Source organism: Phyllostomus hastatus, unplaced genomic scaffold (genome assembly GCF_019186645.2).
Source record: "Phyllostomus hastatus isolate PE091 unplaced genomic scaffold, TTU_PhHast_1.1 phas_scaffold_501, whole genome shotgun sequence".
Classification (NCBI taxonomy): domain Eukaryota; kingdom Metazoa; phylum Chordata; class Mammalia; order Chiroptera; family Phyllostomidae; genus Phyllostomus; species Phyllostomus hastatus.
In genome coordinates this window covers 21638819-21657016 of record NW_025334033.1, presented here as the reverse complement: position 1 = coordinate 21657016, position 18198 = coordinate 21638819, and the positions used below count along the sequence as shown (strand labels likewise).

The following is an 18198-nucleotide window of genomic DNA, read 5'->3' as shown; positions in this document are numbered from 1 at the left end:
ATGCACCAAGATTTTGAATGTTTAGCTTTCCATGTTTGTTATTTTGATTTTTGTGTCTTTTGCTATAAAGCTTATTTTCAAGGCAAGCCAGAAAGGGAAAGCTAGGTAGACTATCCTTGGCCAGCTGGGAAAGAGATCATGGTTATCTGTAGCCATGCCAGGCCTATAGGGGTGATGAAAGTGGCCTTTGGGGAAGATTGATCTGGGAGTGGTAATCAGTAAGGAAGCAACTATAATGAAGAGCAACAGAAAAGAGCTTGGGGCAATCAGAATGGGGAATAAGAAACTAATTCAAATAGGCAGGAATAATGGCACAATTCAGTGACTGAATGTTGTGTGCAGTGATGGTACGTGTGCTAAGAATCTAATAAGAGGCAAGATTTCAAATCCAGATCACTCTTGAGAGCTGGACCATTATTGCCATTGACATTGTGAGGACAACTGGGAGAGGAACCTTTCCTTACAGGTCAGAATACAGTATTTATATAAGCATTTATGCAAGCAGTATCTGGGCAAGTGTCCTTGTAAGCACATTTATCTTAACTTTATTTATTGTTGTCGTTATTACAGACACCCTATGGCAGAGTCAAGGATTAAAGGAAACACAGGCAAAATCGTCCGTTTGAAACAAATTTGGAAGAACTAGCAAATTATTAAAAGAACCTGACTACTTCTTTTTCTTACCTAGTTTATGTCTTCGTGCCTAAGGCACAGTGTTCCATTTCAAGGTGCCTCTCTTCCTAGGCCACCTTACCTTCCAAATCTGCAGAGAACTAGCTATTACACATAGGGAGGCCCTGCAACTCAGGTTCAAGCCTTTAGATTCCGTGCAGCCCTGATTTAGGGATTGCTACACCGGACTGGCTGCCGAGCAGCCAGCAGGCACGCACAGTCGCGCTGGACCTGACCTAGGCCCTCGCTCACGGGGGGCGCGTGGCTGGGCTCCGAAGACTTCGAGGGCCTACGACTTCGCGCACATGCCCAACCCGATTCCCAGGGTCGACGGGAAGAAAGGGAGCCCAGGAACCCGGAGACTGACCTGGATTCTACCCATGAAGCAGTGCGCGGATTCCACGAGAATCCCCCACCCCCACCCCCCTTCCCTCAGCTCAGCTGCCAGCTCTGCAATGGGAGCCTCCGCCGTTGCCGCGGTGTAGGTTTTCGTGCTCCTCCTTTTCCTCCTCCTCTTTCTCCTCCTCCTCAGGGCCCCAGTCAGGCCGATCCGCTCCGTTCACGGTAAGCGCCCCCCGCCCCCGCCCGCCCCGCGCTGCAGCAGGCAGAGGCCCTCCCGCGCGGCCTGCGCCGCCTCATTCCGGGGGCGCTGGGCTGGGGCTGTCGAGGCCGGCGCGGGTCGCCGAGAGCGCCCAGGGAGCGGGGGAGGGGACCGGCTGCGCGGCGGCGGCGGTCGGCCCGCCATCTTGCGCCGGCCTTGGCGTGGGAGGGATCGCGCCGCGGTAGCGGGCTCCGGCCGGCAGGCCGGGGCAGCGCTGGCCACTGCCGCCTGCTCCTGCGTCTCTTCCTCCGCCTCCTTCTCCTCCTCACGGCCCGAGGCCTCTGCGCCTGTTACCCTCAGCCTGGTTCGGCTTTTGTCTCTCGAGCCATCTCCCTTTGGTCTTCCCTTACATTTTGTGCCGATGTTTGGCGGAGACCCGTGCTCCTCTCACAGCAGATCTCCCCGGAGTCTCTTCCGTAGTATGCAAAGACCACTGGCGGTTCCGAACTTTCAGGCGTCGGAGACCGCAGAGCCCAGGTTCCCCGGCCCAGGTGACCAGTCACGGCACGCTCACACCCTCGTTGTTGTCAAAGGGACTTCCCCGCTCGGCTGTAGGCGTTCCGTTTTATTGTCTCCAGAGGAACGGCCCTGAGGGGAAACGTGGACGGGGAGACACAGTTTTCGAACGGAGCTTTCAGGCTTCATTTAGTGAGGCGGAAAGAATGATCTCACTTTGAGGTTTTATCCAGTTCGTCTTGCCTCAAGTTTTAACGCTTTAAAGAAAAATCTGCTAGAGAGGAGAAACGTCAAAGCGAGCCCGCTTCTGCAAGCCAGGGGGAACCCTCGTTCACGGGGTTCTCCTGGCGAGGAGCTCTTAAAAAATTCTGCGCACTTAACGATTTATTTATTTGTTCATTTATTTATTTATGGTTTTCAGGCTTGAACTGTGCCTTAAGAATGCGATGTCTTTTTGGGCCATTAAACAGAACACCGAGGTGGAGGAGGAGAGTTTTGAAGTACCTAAGCCGCCTCTGGGCATTTGTAAGGTGTCCTACATCGGGGCATCGCTGTGCTAACTCCGGCTGTCTCTCAGAAACTGTGCCTGTGGAAGGCCCTGGTTTGCAGAACTAAGGGCTATGTGCTTTGGATGTTTTAAAACATCAGTGCAAATCCTCTTATAATTGTATTTTGCTTTCGTGTCTGTCATTGATACCCGTGAATTTGTACCTCAGAACCGCTTTTGCAGTGGTCTCTAATAGAACTGTTGTGAAAGTGAGGAAAGAGCCTGGGGAAAGTTCTTTACTGAGGTCACGGCCTGCCATGATAGAGCCATTTCTGGAGCCTTAGGTCTTCAGAGTCCTCATTCAGTGCCCAATTCGCTATATTGTGTTGTGTTTTTTTAAGAGAGTGTGGTGAGTGTGGGGAAGAAGCAAGGAAGCTTCCCTACAAAATTTAAGATACACCACCCAATTGCCCCTTCTTTTACATCGTTATTTTTAAGAATTCATTTCTGAACCTTTCAACCTATTTTTATTTTTCATGTTAATTTTTTCTCAAACGTCGAGAAGTTGAATAGCGCATAGTTTTAATGGTTGTTACCATTTTGCCACATTCATCTACCTGTTTCACATTCTCTTAAGTGAACATTCTCAGAGTGCACTGAAGATATCATGACAGGTCATACCAAAGTATACTGTGTGTGTCAGTATGTATATCATAATATTAAGGCCAATTTTCTATATAACTACAATACCACAATCATGCTTAAAGTTAAGAAGAATTCCTAAAATCTGTATTCACATTTTTCACGTGGTCCCCCAGATGTCCTTTTTAACCGTTTTTTTTGGAACCAGTGTCCAATCATGCATTACATTCGTTTGTGTTAGTTTCTTTTTTTTTTTTTAAGATTTTTTATTTATTTATTTTTAGAGAGGGAAGGGAGGGGGAGAGAGAGAGAGAGAGAGAAAGAAACATCAATGTTCGGTTGCTGGGGGCCATGGCCTGCAACCCAGGCATGTGCCCTGGCTGGGAATCAAACCTGCAACACTTTGGTTTGCAGCCCACGCTCAATCCACTGAGCTACGCCAGCCAGGGCTAGTTTCTTTTAATTTTTTAATTTAGTGTTGTTCCCACCTTTTTTGTGTGTGAGACAACATTGACCTTTTGAAGAGACTAGGCCAGTGATCTTGTAGAATAACCCACATTTTGTCCCTGGTCTGGTGGGTCAGTTGGTTGGAGCATCAGAAAGTTTGAGGGTTTGGTTCCCCATCAGGGCACATGTCCAGGTTGCCAATTTCATTCCCCGCTGGGGCTCTTACAGGAGACAGCTGAATGATGTCGCTCTCTAACATCGATGTTTCCCTTTCCCTCACCCCTCCTCTCCCCAGGATCAATAAAAAAAGTCTCGGGTGAGGATTAAAAAAAAGAATAATCTACATTCTGTATTTTTTTTTTTACCGTTTCCTACTCTTTGGTTTTATCTATATCATACAGTGTATTTTACATTATACATCAGGAGGTGCATAAAGTGGGGTTATCCTATTAGTAATCTTAAATTTGATCTGTTGGATAAGGTGGTGATGATAGCCTCTTCACTGTAAGGATGTTCCTTTGGCAGTTAGCAAGTACAGATGGTCCCTTGACCTAGGGTGGTTCAATTGAACGATTTTTCAACTTTACTATGGTTCAAAAGCAATATATGTTCAGTAGAAACTGTACTTCAAATTTTTAATTTTGATCTTTTCTTGGGTTAGTGATAGGTGGTTTGATATTTTCTCATGATGCTGGACTTTGCTTAGCTGTAGGTGATTGTGTTGCAAACCCTTCCGAGTGAGGTACCCAAACCAAGGTTTAGTTCACACCAGTAGGAGACGGAGTTTCGAAAAGCAGAGCAGAAACTTGATGTGATCATGGAATTGAGAAGGGTGAGCTTATGCTCTAATGGGATCTCCCTCCTCCCTCCCCTGTAGAGAGCCTTCTATATTTAGAGGCTGTGGTGTGTAGTGATTAAATTCTTTTAGACACACATAATTATTGTGTTGCACTTTGGTCCTTTTGCATACAATGTCCTGTCACCATTTTGGTCTTTGTTCTCAGCCCTCTTAATTTTGTGGTTATCATTCCTTTTTAGTTTGTGGAAGCAAGTATAACTTGTGACGTAGTTACATCTCGTAACTTGTGATGTATCGAGTGATGTTAGGGCCTTTTGGAAGATAGCCTAGTGGCATAAGTGTTCTGAGCCACATTTAAGGTAGGCTAGGCTAAACTAGTATGTTTGGTAGATTAGGTGTACTAAATTCATTTTTGACTTAGGCACAGTGATGTCCAGCCTTTGGCTGGCAGGCCACGTGCAGCCCAGATGCCTGTGAATTTGGCCCAACACAGAATTGTAAATTTACTTAAAACATTATGAGATTTTTTTATGATTACATGATGCAGTGTATTTAATGTGTGGCCCAAGACAACTCTTCTTTCAGTGTGGCGCAGAGATGCCAAAGGATTGGACACCTCTGATTAGGGTATTTTCAATTTGGGATGTAATCTCATTGTAAGTCGAGGAACATTGTAATCTATGGGGTGATATTTTGTCCTTTCTATTTGGTATGAATTTATCTGCAGTAATCTGATGTGACATATTTGGAGCAGTCCTTTTGAAATGGGTGTTTCGGGGTAAAGGAGGGGAGCAAATTTGGAGGATAGGAGTAACATGAAGTTTAGGGATCTTGGAATGTTACATCAGAGCCTGGGATGGTTAGGGGAGAAGAAGCAGAAAGTAGATGCCAGGAAGATGGTCTTCTTTGAAAATATGCTTAGGGTTCTTATACAAGTAGTGAGCTGGGATAAATAGAAAGGTTCTGAGGTAGTTTGATGTTGGAGGGCTACAAATCTCAACATCCCCACTTCAATCCATTCTTTTCCAGTTAGGCTATCTAATCCAGTCCTGCTTCTTTGGTCCAGTGTTTTACTGCTCAGCATTGGCAGTGCTAGTAGGGGAGAGAAGGGCACAGGAAAGGAATAAATAATTTTGTGCCTTCCTCTCCCATATTTACTTGTTTTCTTTATTCAAGAGAACATTTAGAATCATACCAAGATTTTTGTTACTGTTGTTTTTTCTATATGAATTGGGCAAGGGGATGTACCTAAATGGAAAAGCACTTTTTGTAAGTAGAAGGTAAACCAGAGTTTTAGGTGACAGGGAATTAGAGATTATTGATGACGTAACTTGTTATTTCAAAAATAACTTTGAAAAGATGAAAAATATTTAACATATTTTAAAATAAATATTAAATTAAATAAATTAATATTTATTAAATTAAATACATATTTAATTGAATATGTAATCCCAAACAATTTATCTTTTCCTGCTTCAGAGGACTCAAAAATATTTGATTTTTCAGTCAAGATTTTTTTTAAGATATAAATGACAGTTTACTCCATAGCTACCAAAATTGTCTGGAATTTTTATTTATTTCTACAAAGCAATTTTCTTTTAAGGACTCTTTTAAACATTCAGAATGCCATGGAAAATAGTTACTGCTTTTTATCATCTATATTGAAAGGAACTATTTTATTTTTTTAACATTTTAAATTATTTTGTATAATTTTATATGATATACAGAAGTATAAAGGGATAATGTCAGACAACTTATTAGAAATTTTAATAAGAATTTGCTTAGAAAAATAAAAAAAAATAAAGCATCATCTAATTACGTACCACCCTTACAATGAATATGTGTCACATTTGAATGCTTGCATCTTGGCAAGCATTCTTATTACAATGTAGTACTTTATTTTTTTTTTTAGATACTAGATTTCTAAAAAAGATTTTATTTATTTATTTTAGAGAGATGGGGAAAGGAGGGAGAAAGAGGGAGTGAAACATCAATGTGTGGTTGCCTCGAGCACACCCCATACTGGGGATATGGCCTGCAACCCAGGCATGTGCCCTGACTGGGAATCAAACCGGCGATGCTTTGGTTCACAGGCCTGCACTCAGTCCACTGAGCTACACCAGCCAGGGGAGCATGTAGTACTTTAAAAAAAAACACAACAACAACAACAAAAAACTTTTTGTATCCACACAAAGAACATCCTCCTTTATCCTTCCTACGTTTAGACCTGTGCAAAAGAACATTATATTTAGAAGGTAAGACAGAATTCTCTAATTAGTTCCAAGTCATTTTTTTGCCAGTATAGGTTATGACCCTTTTACTGAATGTATCTACCTCCTTTAGTCTTTTTATATTACAACTCTCTTACAGTTAATTTATTCAGGGTTTTTAAAATTCACTGATGCTTGAGAATGCATTGAGAAGAATAACTAGTTTTTCTTAGAACAGTAAGAATCATCAAATATGTTTGAAATGATATTATGTGCAATTGACTTATTTTGCTTTCCACTTATGAAATTTAATAGTTCTATCCTGTTCTACCTGTTATTGCCAACAAAGGAATATTTCTTCCTGGATAACATTAAACCATTCTAAACTTAAAAAAATTTGTCACAAGTTGTATTTCTGACAGTATTTTAATATTATTCTGTCACTTTTACTTTATTTTGTTTTTTTTTTTAAGATTTTATTTATTTATTTTTAGGGAGGGAAGGGAGGAGAGAGAGAGAGAGAGAGAGAGAGAGAGAGAGAGAGAGAGAGAGAGAGAGAGAGAGGGAGGGAGGGAGGGAGGGAGGGAGAGAGAGAAAGAAACATCAATGTGCGGTTGCTGGGGGTTATGGCCTGCAACCCAGGAATGTACCCTGGCTGGGAATCGAACCTGGACACTTTGGTTCCCAGCCCATGCTCAATCCACTGAGCTACACCAGCCAGGGCTTATTTTGTTTTTAAAGATCTTATTTATTCATTTTCAGAGAGAGAGGAAGAAAGAAAAGGAGAAAAACATCAATATGTGGTTGACTCTCGAGGGCCCCCTACTGGGGAACCTGGCCTGCAATTCAGGCATGTGCTCTGACTGGAAATCTAACCAGCTGGCACTCAGTCCACTGAGCCACACCAGCCAGGGCAGGAAGAGAGAGTCTTTATCACCTGAGATGGAGAGTTGGTAATGAGATGAGTTTGCATAAAGAGACCTAACTAAAATAACCCTTATCTTTCATTAGTTCCCTCATATATTTCCTAGTTACTTCCCTATGATTTGTCTATCAAAGCCCAAATCCCCTTTCCTTTGTTAAAATTATATATAAGCCACTGAATCTAACTACTACTTTGAGTTTTACTTCTTTCAGTGAACTTTCATGTATATAAACATCAATAGAAATTGTTGGGATATTCATGTATACCTTCAGAAGAATACTGTGCAGAAGGAAGTAATAGTGGCTGCCTTGCTGCACTCAGCTCAGTTTTGACTGACAGTGGTAACCAGAGTTAAAGGTCTGCAGCCTGAATCAGGATCAGCAGGGAGTTTTACCTGGATGTAGTGCAAAGAGAGATACCCCATACCCTGTTGTGAAGAAGGGTTCTTTTTAATTAGATGTTTTTAATGATTGTGTGCTGATTTAGATTGATTTGTAGATTTAAGCAGTTTGCTGAATGAAGCACAGGTTTCTTTTTTTTTTTAGGGAGATTATTTTGCTAGCTTTATTCCATATCATGTTACAAGAAAACAACGGTAACTATTACTTCATTCACAATACAGACTTAATTGGTAACAAATATACAACATGTATTATTTTCTTTTCTTTGCTCTATGTCATTTTGAAGTATAATTGTTAAAGGTTTAATAGTTACTGCTAGCATGCTAATCTTAGACTAAGTTTGAGTTAGTTGTACTTTATTTTTATATGCTATATTTATTTTGAATAGAAAATTTCACTATTTGAAGTGATTATATTAATTTCTTATCTTGTATTTTCTCTTTTACATTAAATTAATCATATCTGGTTTTGGTGTTGCCAGCTTCTTGGTTAGGAGTGCAACCCCCAATTAAATGTTATATTTATGATGAGAAAAAAAACAACAAAGATTGACTTTTTAATGTGGTTTCTTTTTTTCTCATTTTTTAAATTGTTCAGTTACAGTTGTTCCCATTTTTCACCCATTACTCTACCCTGCCCTACTCCCCGTATCTCCCACATTCAGTCCTCCCCCATTATCTTTGTCCATGAGTCCTTGAATAAATATTCCTTGACTTGACCCTTCTTTCCCCTTCTCCCCTCTCTGTTCTCATCACTGTCAGTTTGTTCTTTATTTCCATATCTCTGGTTCTACTTTGCTCATTTGTTTGTTTTGTTGATTAGGTTTCACTTACAGGTGAGATCAAATGGTATTTCTCTTTCGCCACCTGGCTTATTTCACTTGGCATGATACTCTCCAGTTCCATTCATGCTTCCCTTCTTTCTTTCTGCAACATAGCATTCCATTGTGTAAATGTGGTTTCTTTTATTGTTTCATTGGATAACTCTAACTTTTAGAGTTTGAGGAGATAGAGAACTTAGGCATTCACCATATTCCTCATATTCACTTCTGTATTCTATAGAGCAAAGGCGGGTTTTTTATGAAAAGTTATAAATACTTTATCCAGTGCTAATTTTTATGCATTTTTATTTATTGATTTTAGAGTGAGGGAAGAGAGAGACATCGATTTGTTGTTCCACTTATTTATGAATTCATTGATTGAGTCTTGTATGTTCCCTGACTGAGGATCGAACCTGCAACCTTGGCATATTGGGATGATGCTCTAATCAACTGAGCCACCCAGCCAGGGCTATTTTTATTCACTTATGTGTTGGTATTTTTGAATTAGATGTTTTATTTTATGAGACTAGTAGTATATAATTTAACCATGTTGATAAATTGTGTATGTGTTTTGTTTATATGATGCCTTATAAATTTGTCATATGTGTTTTAACTAGTTTATAAGTGTTTTTTTAAAAAGATGAAAATATGGCAAGATAGATTTGACAGCTACATTCCAGAAGGCATATAAAACTAAAATTTCATCATGAGAAATATGGCTGTAATGAAGATTGTATATAACAAAATGATTTCTAAATACTCAGCTGATAGCTTGTAAATTCCATTATAACACAATTGTGATCTGCCCTTAAAGTTCTTTAAAATAGCATTTAGTCCAGAGTTAAAAAGCAGAAGATTTATTGAGTGATTTCTGTGTGCCAGGCACTGAGCGTGTGTTATGCATATTATCTCATTTAATTTTCATTGTAAATCTATATTATAAGATATATTTAGTACAGCAAGGCACAGAGATTAACTAACTTTCCCAAGATCATACAGCTAATAAGTGGTTGAGTAAGAGCTTGAATCTGGCATTTATTCTTCAGCAAGTTTTACTATTTATGGTTAATAAACATTTAAAGTATACAGTTTTTAGAAAACAAGTAGAGGCCACTGTGTTCTGGAAATGTGGAAAATTGGTTGAATTGTTTTTCTCTTGTGATTACCATGTTAAGCTGTGCACAGTTAGATCTGTTTGGTGTTTTGTAAAAAAAATTAATATAGTTGTATACTATTTTAAAAAATAAAGTGTACAATTTACAGTGAAGTATAAAGTACAGAGCTGAATTGAACCTTAGAGATCATTCATTTGAACTAAGAACTTAGACCTGGAATTGTAAGGTGACTTAACTGAAAGTTGTGGCAGTGCTGGGGCTATCACTTGGTTCTTCTGGCTACTATGCCTCTGCTCTGCTCTTTTTTATGTTCAGATGCTATAGTTGTGGTTTGTGGGAACTGCTTAATCTTTTCTTGAATCAGAGAATTAAATAGGACTGCATCTAGTCCATAGCACACCTACGTTATAGTATTTGCCATGTACTAAATCAAATGCATTACCTTTATTATTCTACACAGTGACATTGCATCTGGTTATATCTGTCAATGGATAAAAGTAAATTTGACAAGCAATTAAAATTTAAAGCCAAATTTCCATTGGCTTTTAAAAACTTTTTAATAGAGAAATTATTTAAGATATAATTTATTATTAGATATGTAAAAGCTGAAACAAAAAATAAAATAGTAATATGTTTTCACAGTCTCAAAGTGAATGAATTAAAAAATGTTTGATAGGTCAGTTACTTGGAATTAATTTTTCTTCTCCATAGAAACACGTGTTTTAAACATAGGCGTGATATTTCTACCTGAGTCAGTAGATTAGGTAGAGTGTTCTCTTTTTCTGTCTGTCTTGGAGCCAACTCTGAGCTACAGGAGCTGCAAAGATCTTTTGGAACTTTGAGATTCCCACTCCGTATCTTTGCTGGATAGTCCACTTCAAATGGCAGCTGATTTAATCCTTCATAGAATTCCATGCCTTACCACCAAAATTCTGAAGTAGTGACTTCAGAGTAGTTTTCATGGTGATGGTTTTGGCATGCCCCAGTGGCTGAGATGCCAAAGGAATTTATGAAACTATTTGTTTCTTTATTAACTAGGATGAAATATGGCAGTGATTCTTTAGACCATCATTGTCTAGTAGAAATATTCTGTATTTGCACTGTCCAGTACAGTAGTCACCAGCCATGCGTATGGCTTTGATCATTTGAAATGTGGCTAGTGAAACTGCATTTAAAATTTTATTTAATTTTAATAAATTTAAATTTAAATAGTCACATATATCTAGTGACTACTGTATTACATAGTACAGCTTTAGGCCGAAATTATGGTTCTAATTGCGTTTGAGGATTTCTAACTTTTTAGGGTATTTTTGAGTGTATCAGTTTTGGTCTCTAAGTAGCGGCTGTGGTCCTAAAGATGTTAAAGTTGGTTATCTCTATAGTCATAGACGGCAATATCTTGTTCATATGGATAGGTCTTTATTAGTTGAATATTTGTAAATTGAGTATTAATTTTAGAGTTTTGCTAAATGGTATTTATATGATAATTTAACAAAAAGATTATGATTAATCTCTTAGGCTGTGTAATTGCAGCTCTTAAAAAATATTCTATATTCTTGGTATTAGTAGGTCCTTTTAAAATTCTTATTTTAAATAAAGCAATTCAGATGTGTTTTTAAATGATGATTGTAACAGCATTTGTTTTTCAAGCCCAAAGAATTATAGACATACTAGACTGTAAATTTCTGAAGCCCAAGTCTATGACATTAATCTGCTTTTTTCTAGAACTTAGAACATTACCTTGCATACAGATGGCAATGAGTAGTTATTTTTGAATGAATCTATGATAAAATATATCCAATTAGTTTTCTTTTTCAACTTATTGATTAAAAACCAGAGAAATATGAACTAAAATTTATTTAAAATTGTGTTCTTATGGAAATAATTTCATTTATATCTTAAACAAGAATAGGAAATAGTAAAAGATTAGTATTAGCATTTGAAAATTCAGACTTACTTAAACAATACGTGATGGAGGTGATTCCTCATTTTTACAAAAGAATGTTATTTAAAATTTTATAATTTAATAATTCAGACCTTATTTAAGTAGTAATTGCTTAATAGGATCACCATTTTACTTACTAAGTTTTGGTTCATTCAGGACTGAACCAGTTATGTAAATGAGTTATATGTATATGTCAAACATAATCAAACTTAAAAAATGAGCTTTTTATAGGAAAAAAAGATGAAATATGTGTACATTAAATTTAATAAAAGCATTCTTATATTAGGTATTTATATTTTATAGGAAAGAAAACTAAGATATAACTTGTTGCATTATCTGAAGTCACTTGGTGAGTTTGGAGATCAAAATTAGATCCAAGAATTTCTGAATCCTAAGTTTCATGTTCCAATATTTGGCATTACATAAAATGACTCATAAAATTGGCTGATATCATGTCATTACTTAGATGACAATTTACAGAAAGTCAGCTCTGCATCTTGATGGGCAATAACCTTTTCAACCAAAAAGTAATTGTTGCTGCCATGACTGATACTATTATATGTGGCTTATATATTGATAACTTTGCTTCTGGAAAAAGGATAAGAGGTAGGCACATTTCCTTAAAAACTCTTAGATTGTTAAAGTAACAAACACTCACATAAAAACAAATAATGGAAATTAAAAAGTGAGCAAAGTAGAAATGAAGTGTTTTCTCCCTATACTCAGTGATCACTATTATCAGTTTGGTATACATAATCATATGCATAGACAAAAAATAATTCTTTTTTTTAAAGATTTTATTTATTTATTTATTTTTAGAGAGGGAAGGGAGGGAGATAGAGAGAGAGAGAAACATCAGTGTGTGGTTGCTGGGGGTCATGGCCTGCAACCCAGGCATGTACCCTGACTGGGAATCGAACCTGTGACACTTTGGTTCGCAGCCCATGCTCAATCCACAAAAAAATAATTCTTAAAAAAATCATAAAGCTATTATATGTCTTTAATTTTTTTTTCCAAAAATATATCTCAATGTACAGTACTCACCCCATATTTGAAGTTTCATTTTCTGTTGTTTCAGTTACCTGTAGTTAAACACAGCCAACATATTAAATAGGAAATTCCAGAAATAAACAATTCTTAAATCTTAAATTAAGCGCCTTTTTAAATAGCATGATAGAATCATACCTTTCAGCTCCATCTCACCCTTGGAGAATCATCCCTTTGTCCATTGTATCTGTGTTGTATAGCGCTACCTGTCTTGTTAGTTGCTTAAGTAGCTGTCTCAGTTATCAGATCAGCTGTTGAGGTATTAGTGCTTATGTTCAAGTAGCCCTTACAGTACCCTAATGCTGTAACAATGCCCACGTCATTCACTTCACTCATCTCATCACATAGGCATTTTTTTATCTCATTTCACAATGAGATAAATATATTACATGATATTTTGAGAGAGAACGTCCATATTCACATAACTATTACAGTATATTGTTATCATTGTTCTATTTTGCCAGTTTTTATGGTTAATCACTTACTGTGCCTAATCTATAAATTAAATTTTATCATATATATAGGAAAAAACATAGTATATGTAGGGTTTTGTGCTGTCCTTGGTTTTAGGCATACACTGGGAATTATACAAAGGTAAGGGCATTATATTGACAGCAGCATTGCCCTGTTAAAAAGAATGAAAGAATTAATCCATTGTCTTCTGTATTAATTTGCTAGGGCTGCCATAACAAAGCACCATAGACTGGACAGTTTAAACAATAGAAATTTATTTTTTCACAATTCTGGAGGCTAGAAGATGAAGGTGCTGCTAAGGTTGGTTCTTTTGAGGGCCATGAGGAAAGGATCTGTTTCAGGCCTCTCTCCTTGGCTTATAGATGGCCATCTGCTTCCTCTGTTTTCAGTTGGTCTTACCTTTGTATATGTATCTGTGTCTTGATCTGTTCTTTTTTTTTAATCCTTACCCTAGGATATGTTTGTTTATTTTAGAGAGAGAGGAAAGGGGGTTGGCGGGGAGAGAAAGAAAGAAACATTGATGTGAGAGCAACATTGACTGGTTGCTTTCTGTATGTACCCTGACTAGGGATTGAACCCACAACTTTTTGGTGCACAGGACAGTGTTCCAACCAAACTAAAATACCTAGTTAGGGCCTGATCTCTTTTTTGAAGGACACCTGTCATACTGGATTAGCTGTCACCCTAGTAACCTAATTTTAACTTAATTGCCTCTTTGAAGACTGACTCCAAATATAGTCACATTGTGAGGTACTGGTGTTGAGGACTTTGATACATAAATTTTGGAGAAATACAATTTCAGCTCATAACATATATTAACTGGAAATAAATGATACTTTTATTATCAGTATACTAGTATTTCCCCTATTTTTTTAAAATTAGGCATTGCCTAACTTTGCCTCATTTCCTAGTCCATAGATTACTATATACTGTGTACCTACTGCCTATCTAAAGTGTAGAGGGAAATATACTCTCAAGGAGCTCAGTTTGGACTTCGACATATAATATTTTTAATAATTTGATTTGAAAAACTTTATATAGCTAGTAGTGTAGTATAATTTAGAAAAGCAAGATTATGTTAGTGACATTTGGGAAAATGAGAATGCCTTGCTTTTTGGCAGGTGGCCTACTAAACATTTAAATAATGTTAGGTCAGGAAATGATTTGTGACATAGCTTTATAGAAGGGAAATTACCCTGAATGGAATAAGCCTCATTTTGTTCCCTTTTTTTTGTATAGGGGATCTCTGGGCTACATTGGAAGAAGAGTTGTCTTGGGCCATACATTAAATACATTGTGACACATAATCACAAAAAGATCTCATAATGTTTTAAGTAAATTTTGTGTTGGGCCAAATTCACAGCCATTCTGGGCTGCGTGTGGCACACCAGCTACAGATTGGACACCCCTGGTAGCACCGCATTCCTGCTTTGCTCTGTGCCTGGCATTCCTGAATTTAGTTCAGTTTTTCTAGTATATCTACATCTATTGCCTCTTATTCTTAGTTTATTTCCTTTTTATTAATACTTTTTTTTCAGATAATTGTTCAGTGAAATCACTTTTGTAGATATAATCATATTCCAGGAATATAACTGAAATTCACTTTGCAAATTTCCTGTCCACTGTAACTACTGTCAACCGTTACCTGTCTATCTCTATCTTTATATACCTATTTATCTACATGTTGATAGTTATCTGTCATCTAAGAGAGTAAGTTTTGAGTTTCTTGTTGTTGTTACCATGTACTAACTACAACTATAAATTCAGAAATTGCTATTAGGATTATTAAAGTAGATCTTAAATATCATACTATATATTAATTTTTTTTTTTTTTTTTGGAAAATAAGGTTTGCTTTCCTTTTGAGAATTAGAAAATTGAAAATGGCAGAACTCTTTATGGAATGTGAAGAAGAAGAGTTGGAACCGTGGCAGAAGAAAGTAAAAGAGGTTGAGGATGATGATGATGATGAGCCAATCTTTGTTGGAGAGATATCAAGTTCAAAACCAGCAATTTCAAGTAAGCATTTACTTTTTAGTGAAGCCAAGTTTTATAAGGTATTGTTTCTAAAGGAAAAAATTATGAACTGAGTTATAGGTACATATGATCTTATTCTTTTATAAAGAGTTGGGAATGAACAGCTGGTTGGGAGGTAAAGAAGATTTTTAGAAATAGGATAGGGATGTGATTGGGCACTTGAGGAAGGCAGTAAGAGGTTAAAATATCAGATCTAAGAAAAAGAAACAGACTAACATTAGCTGATGACATTGGAGGTCTTTCGTTACTAGAAATCATAATTTCTAGTGGAGCCAAGTATCCTATTTTTTTATTTATCTATTTATTTATCTCCCCCGCCCTCCCCACTCAAACTCAGAAGTGGGAAAAATGGGTTTAGAATACTTTGTTTAAAATGTCAGAATGTACTAAATGAGTTTGTGTGTCTCAGATAGGGATTCTCAAATCCAGGCAACTGCCTCATTACATTGTCATCCATTTATAGATAAAAAATGTGTAGGCAACGTAAGATTGATTTCATAGTTTCTGGCCTGTATACCAATAGGTACTTCTGACCATACCCATTATCCAGCAGCTTGCATTTGTTGGGTTTGGTTTTTTCCCCCTAAGATGGCTTCTAGTAGCACTTAGTTGTCTTTAATTTCATTTGAAACAATTTTGTTAGATTGTATTGTGACAGCTGTCATATCAATGTGCATTGGGAAAAAACCTTACCAAAATTGGTGAATTTTCATGCAGCCATTTTAATATTGAAAATGGAAAAAATATGCAACATTTTGGTATGTTATGCTTCCTTATTTCAAGAAAGGTTGCGTTATTTCAAAAACTCAACTGAAATGCAAAAAAAGATTTGTGCAGTGTATGGAGAAGGTGCTATGACAGACTAAATGTGTCAAAAGTGGTTTGCAAACTTTCATGCTGGTGATTTCTTGCTGGACAATGCTCCATGATTGGGTATACCAGTTAAAGTTGATAACAATCAAATTGAGACACTGATTGAAACAATCAGCGCAATACCATGTGGGAGATAGCTGAATACTCAAAATATCCAAATCAATAAAGTTACTGGTAAAAATGAAAAACGTGTCTTTTTCACTTCAATACTTTTGTAGATACTAGATTTCAGTTAGAGTAATTGGATTTGACATTGTTATAATGTTAAAGGGCAGTGCTACCAGTTAAAATGTCCACTCAAAAATGTATAGAAATACAGAGAAATAATGTACAGATTTTAGGTTTTCTTACCAAGGCACTACTTAGAAATGTGGTTAAGAGAGTATTTTTAAATTTTTGGAAAGCCTGGTTTTTGTTCCTGTTTCTCCTAAACTTATGACACTTTTATTCAGTTTTATTAGAGGGAGAATAACTTAACCAATTGAATTCTCAATATCATTTCCTCTGGCAAATTGATAATCTCTCATGGAAGTTCTAAGTGAAATGCCACTTTGTTATAAATTGAATGATACTTGTTGATAACAGAACATAATTATATATTCTCTCTAATTATTGTTTCTAGTCATGATTATTTTATACTGGAATATTATTATATTGCAAAATTGTTACTAAAACATGATAGTTAAGATTTAAGTTGAATTTATTCCAATTGTACATGATTTAACAGTGTTTGACTAGAACAGTGTTTATTAGCTTTAAAATAATTATGTTAAAAAGTATATTGACTCCAATAGAATTTTTTTTCTGGACTGTTAAGATGTTGAATTAAAAAGATTGTGTTGTTATGTGTAAATCATAAAATACGTTAACATGGAACATAGATTGAATGTTTATAAACTGCCAGAAAGGAGGGTAAAATCTTGTGTTTTGTAGAAAACAACCTCCAATAAGTACTGTAGTGATAGTTCCTTGATGGTTTGGTAAATAATTGTGAGTTTCTGAATGAATATGGTGTTAAGTTGTTGGAGCAGATTCTTTTTTTTAAATAAGACATCTGTAGTGCTTAGATATAGAACACTGCATTGCTGTTATCAGAAAATAACCCTACTTTTGTGAGATCTGGTTCTCTTTTACTGAGGGAAAAAAAGTAAGTTTTAATGATGTTTGGTGCGTTTGTGCTTTTGTCTTTTTCTAACCAACAATTCTAGGCAAATCCCCACACTTCCAAATCCTAGGCTCACATTGACTTCTGGTATAGTGGTAGATTGGAAACTCTTTAAGTTATAAGATACTCTGGTAAACTGTAGGTTCATTTTAGTTTTCAGTCTCTGATAGGTTCCCTTTCAGAACTCAAGAGTAATGGTGCAGATAATCCAAAGAGACCTTTATAAGGAGACACTTAAAGCTTTTAGGGATGTGCGTGGGATATGGAATTTGGACAAAGGTTTGATTTTGAGTAATAGGAACCTGAGTGTATGTACAGCCCTGTCATCACTCAAAGACATATACTTTAATTATAGGTCATATATGAATGTATTTTTGGAAAAGTTTTACTCATAATGAACTGTTTCTTTGCCATACAGAAGGTTTGACTTAAGTAGTCAGGTTTATCAGACTTTTACTTCTGGCATTTGGATTTTACATTATAGTTAGAAAGGTTGCTCTAAGTCTTTGAAACAGTTAAAGCTTGGAATCTTGTTTCTTTAGTAGATAAATATATACATATGTTTAAAATGAACTGTATTCTTAAGTCACAAACTTACATGTGTATATTCCTTTCAGGAACCTCTTTTCAATTAATAATGTCTATTACCTTAATATAGATTTCATTCAAACAAATGAATTTTAAAATAAATATAATTTTTTATAGATATTTTGAATAGAGTAAACCCCAGCTCATATTCGAGGGGAATAAAGAATGGCGCACTCAGTAGAGGTATAGTATTATTTTATTATTTTAATTTTAAAGTGAAGTATTTTGATATCATTGATTATATAGAAATATATTCAATATATTGTGTAATTTTGAAATACAGGTATTACTGCTGCATTCAAGCCTACAAGTCAGCACTACACGAACCCAACATCAAATCCAGTGGCTGCCTCGCCAGTAAATTTTCATCCTGAATCTAGATCTTCAGATAGTTCTGTTACTGTTCAGCCTTTGTCTAAACCTGTAAGTGTTTCTGAAACTACACAGTCAGCTCAGGAATACATTGGATATTAGTTATCAATGTCAACCATACCCA

At 36.5% G+C, this 18198-nt stretch overlaps 1 protein-coding gene across 2 annotated transcripts in view; it reads left to right on the top strand.

Moving 5' to 3' along the window:
• The first annotated feature begins 1109 nt into the window (after positions 1-1109).
• Positions 1110-18198, top strand: part of ZNF280D (zinc finger protein 280D) — a 92095-nt gene continuing 75006 nt past the window's right edge. Inside the window, exons 1-4 of one of the 2 annotated variants that reach the window (XM_045822724.1) lie at positions 1110-1236; positions 14889-15058; positions 17820-17885; positions 17986-18125. In XM_045822724.1, the coding sequence (XP_045678680.1) occupies positions 14923-15058; positions 17820-17885; positions 17986-18125 (342 nt within the window). In that variant the 5' untranslated portion in view covers positions 1110-1236; positions 14889-14922. Of the gene's footprint in view, positions 1237-2149; positions 2255-14888; positions 15059-17819; positions 17886-17985; positions 18126-18198 lie in introns of those variants that run through there. The other variant, XM_045822725.1, reaches the window with a different exon arrangement.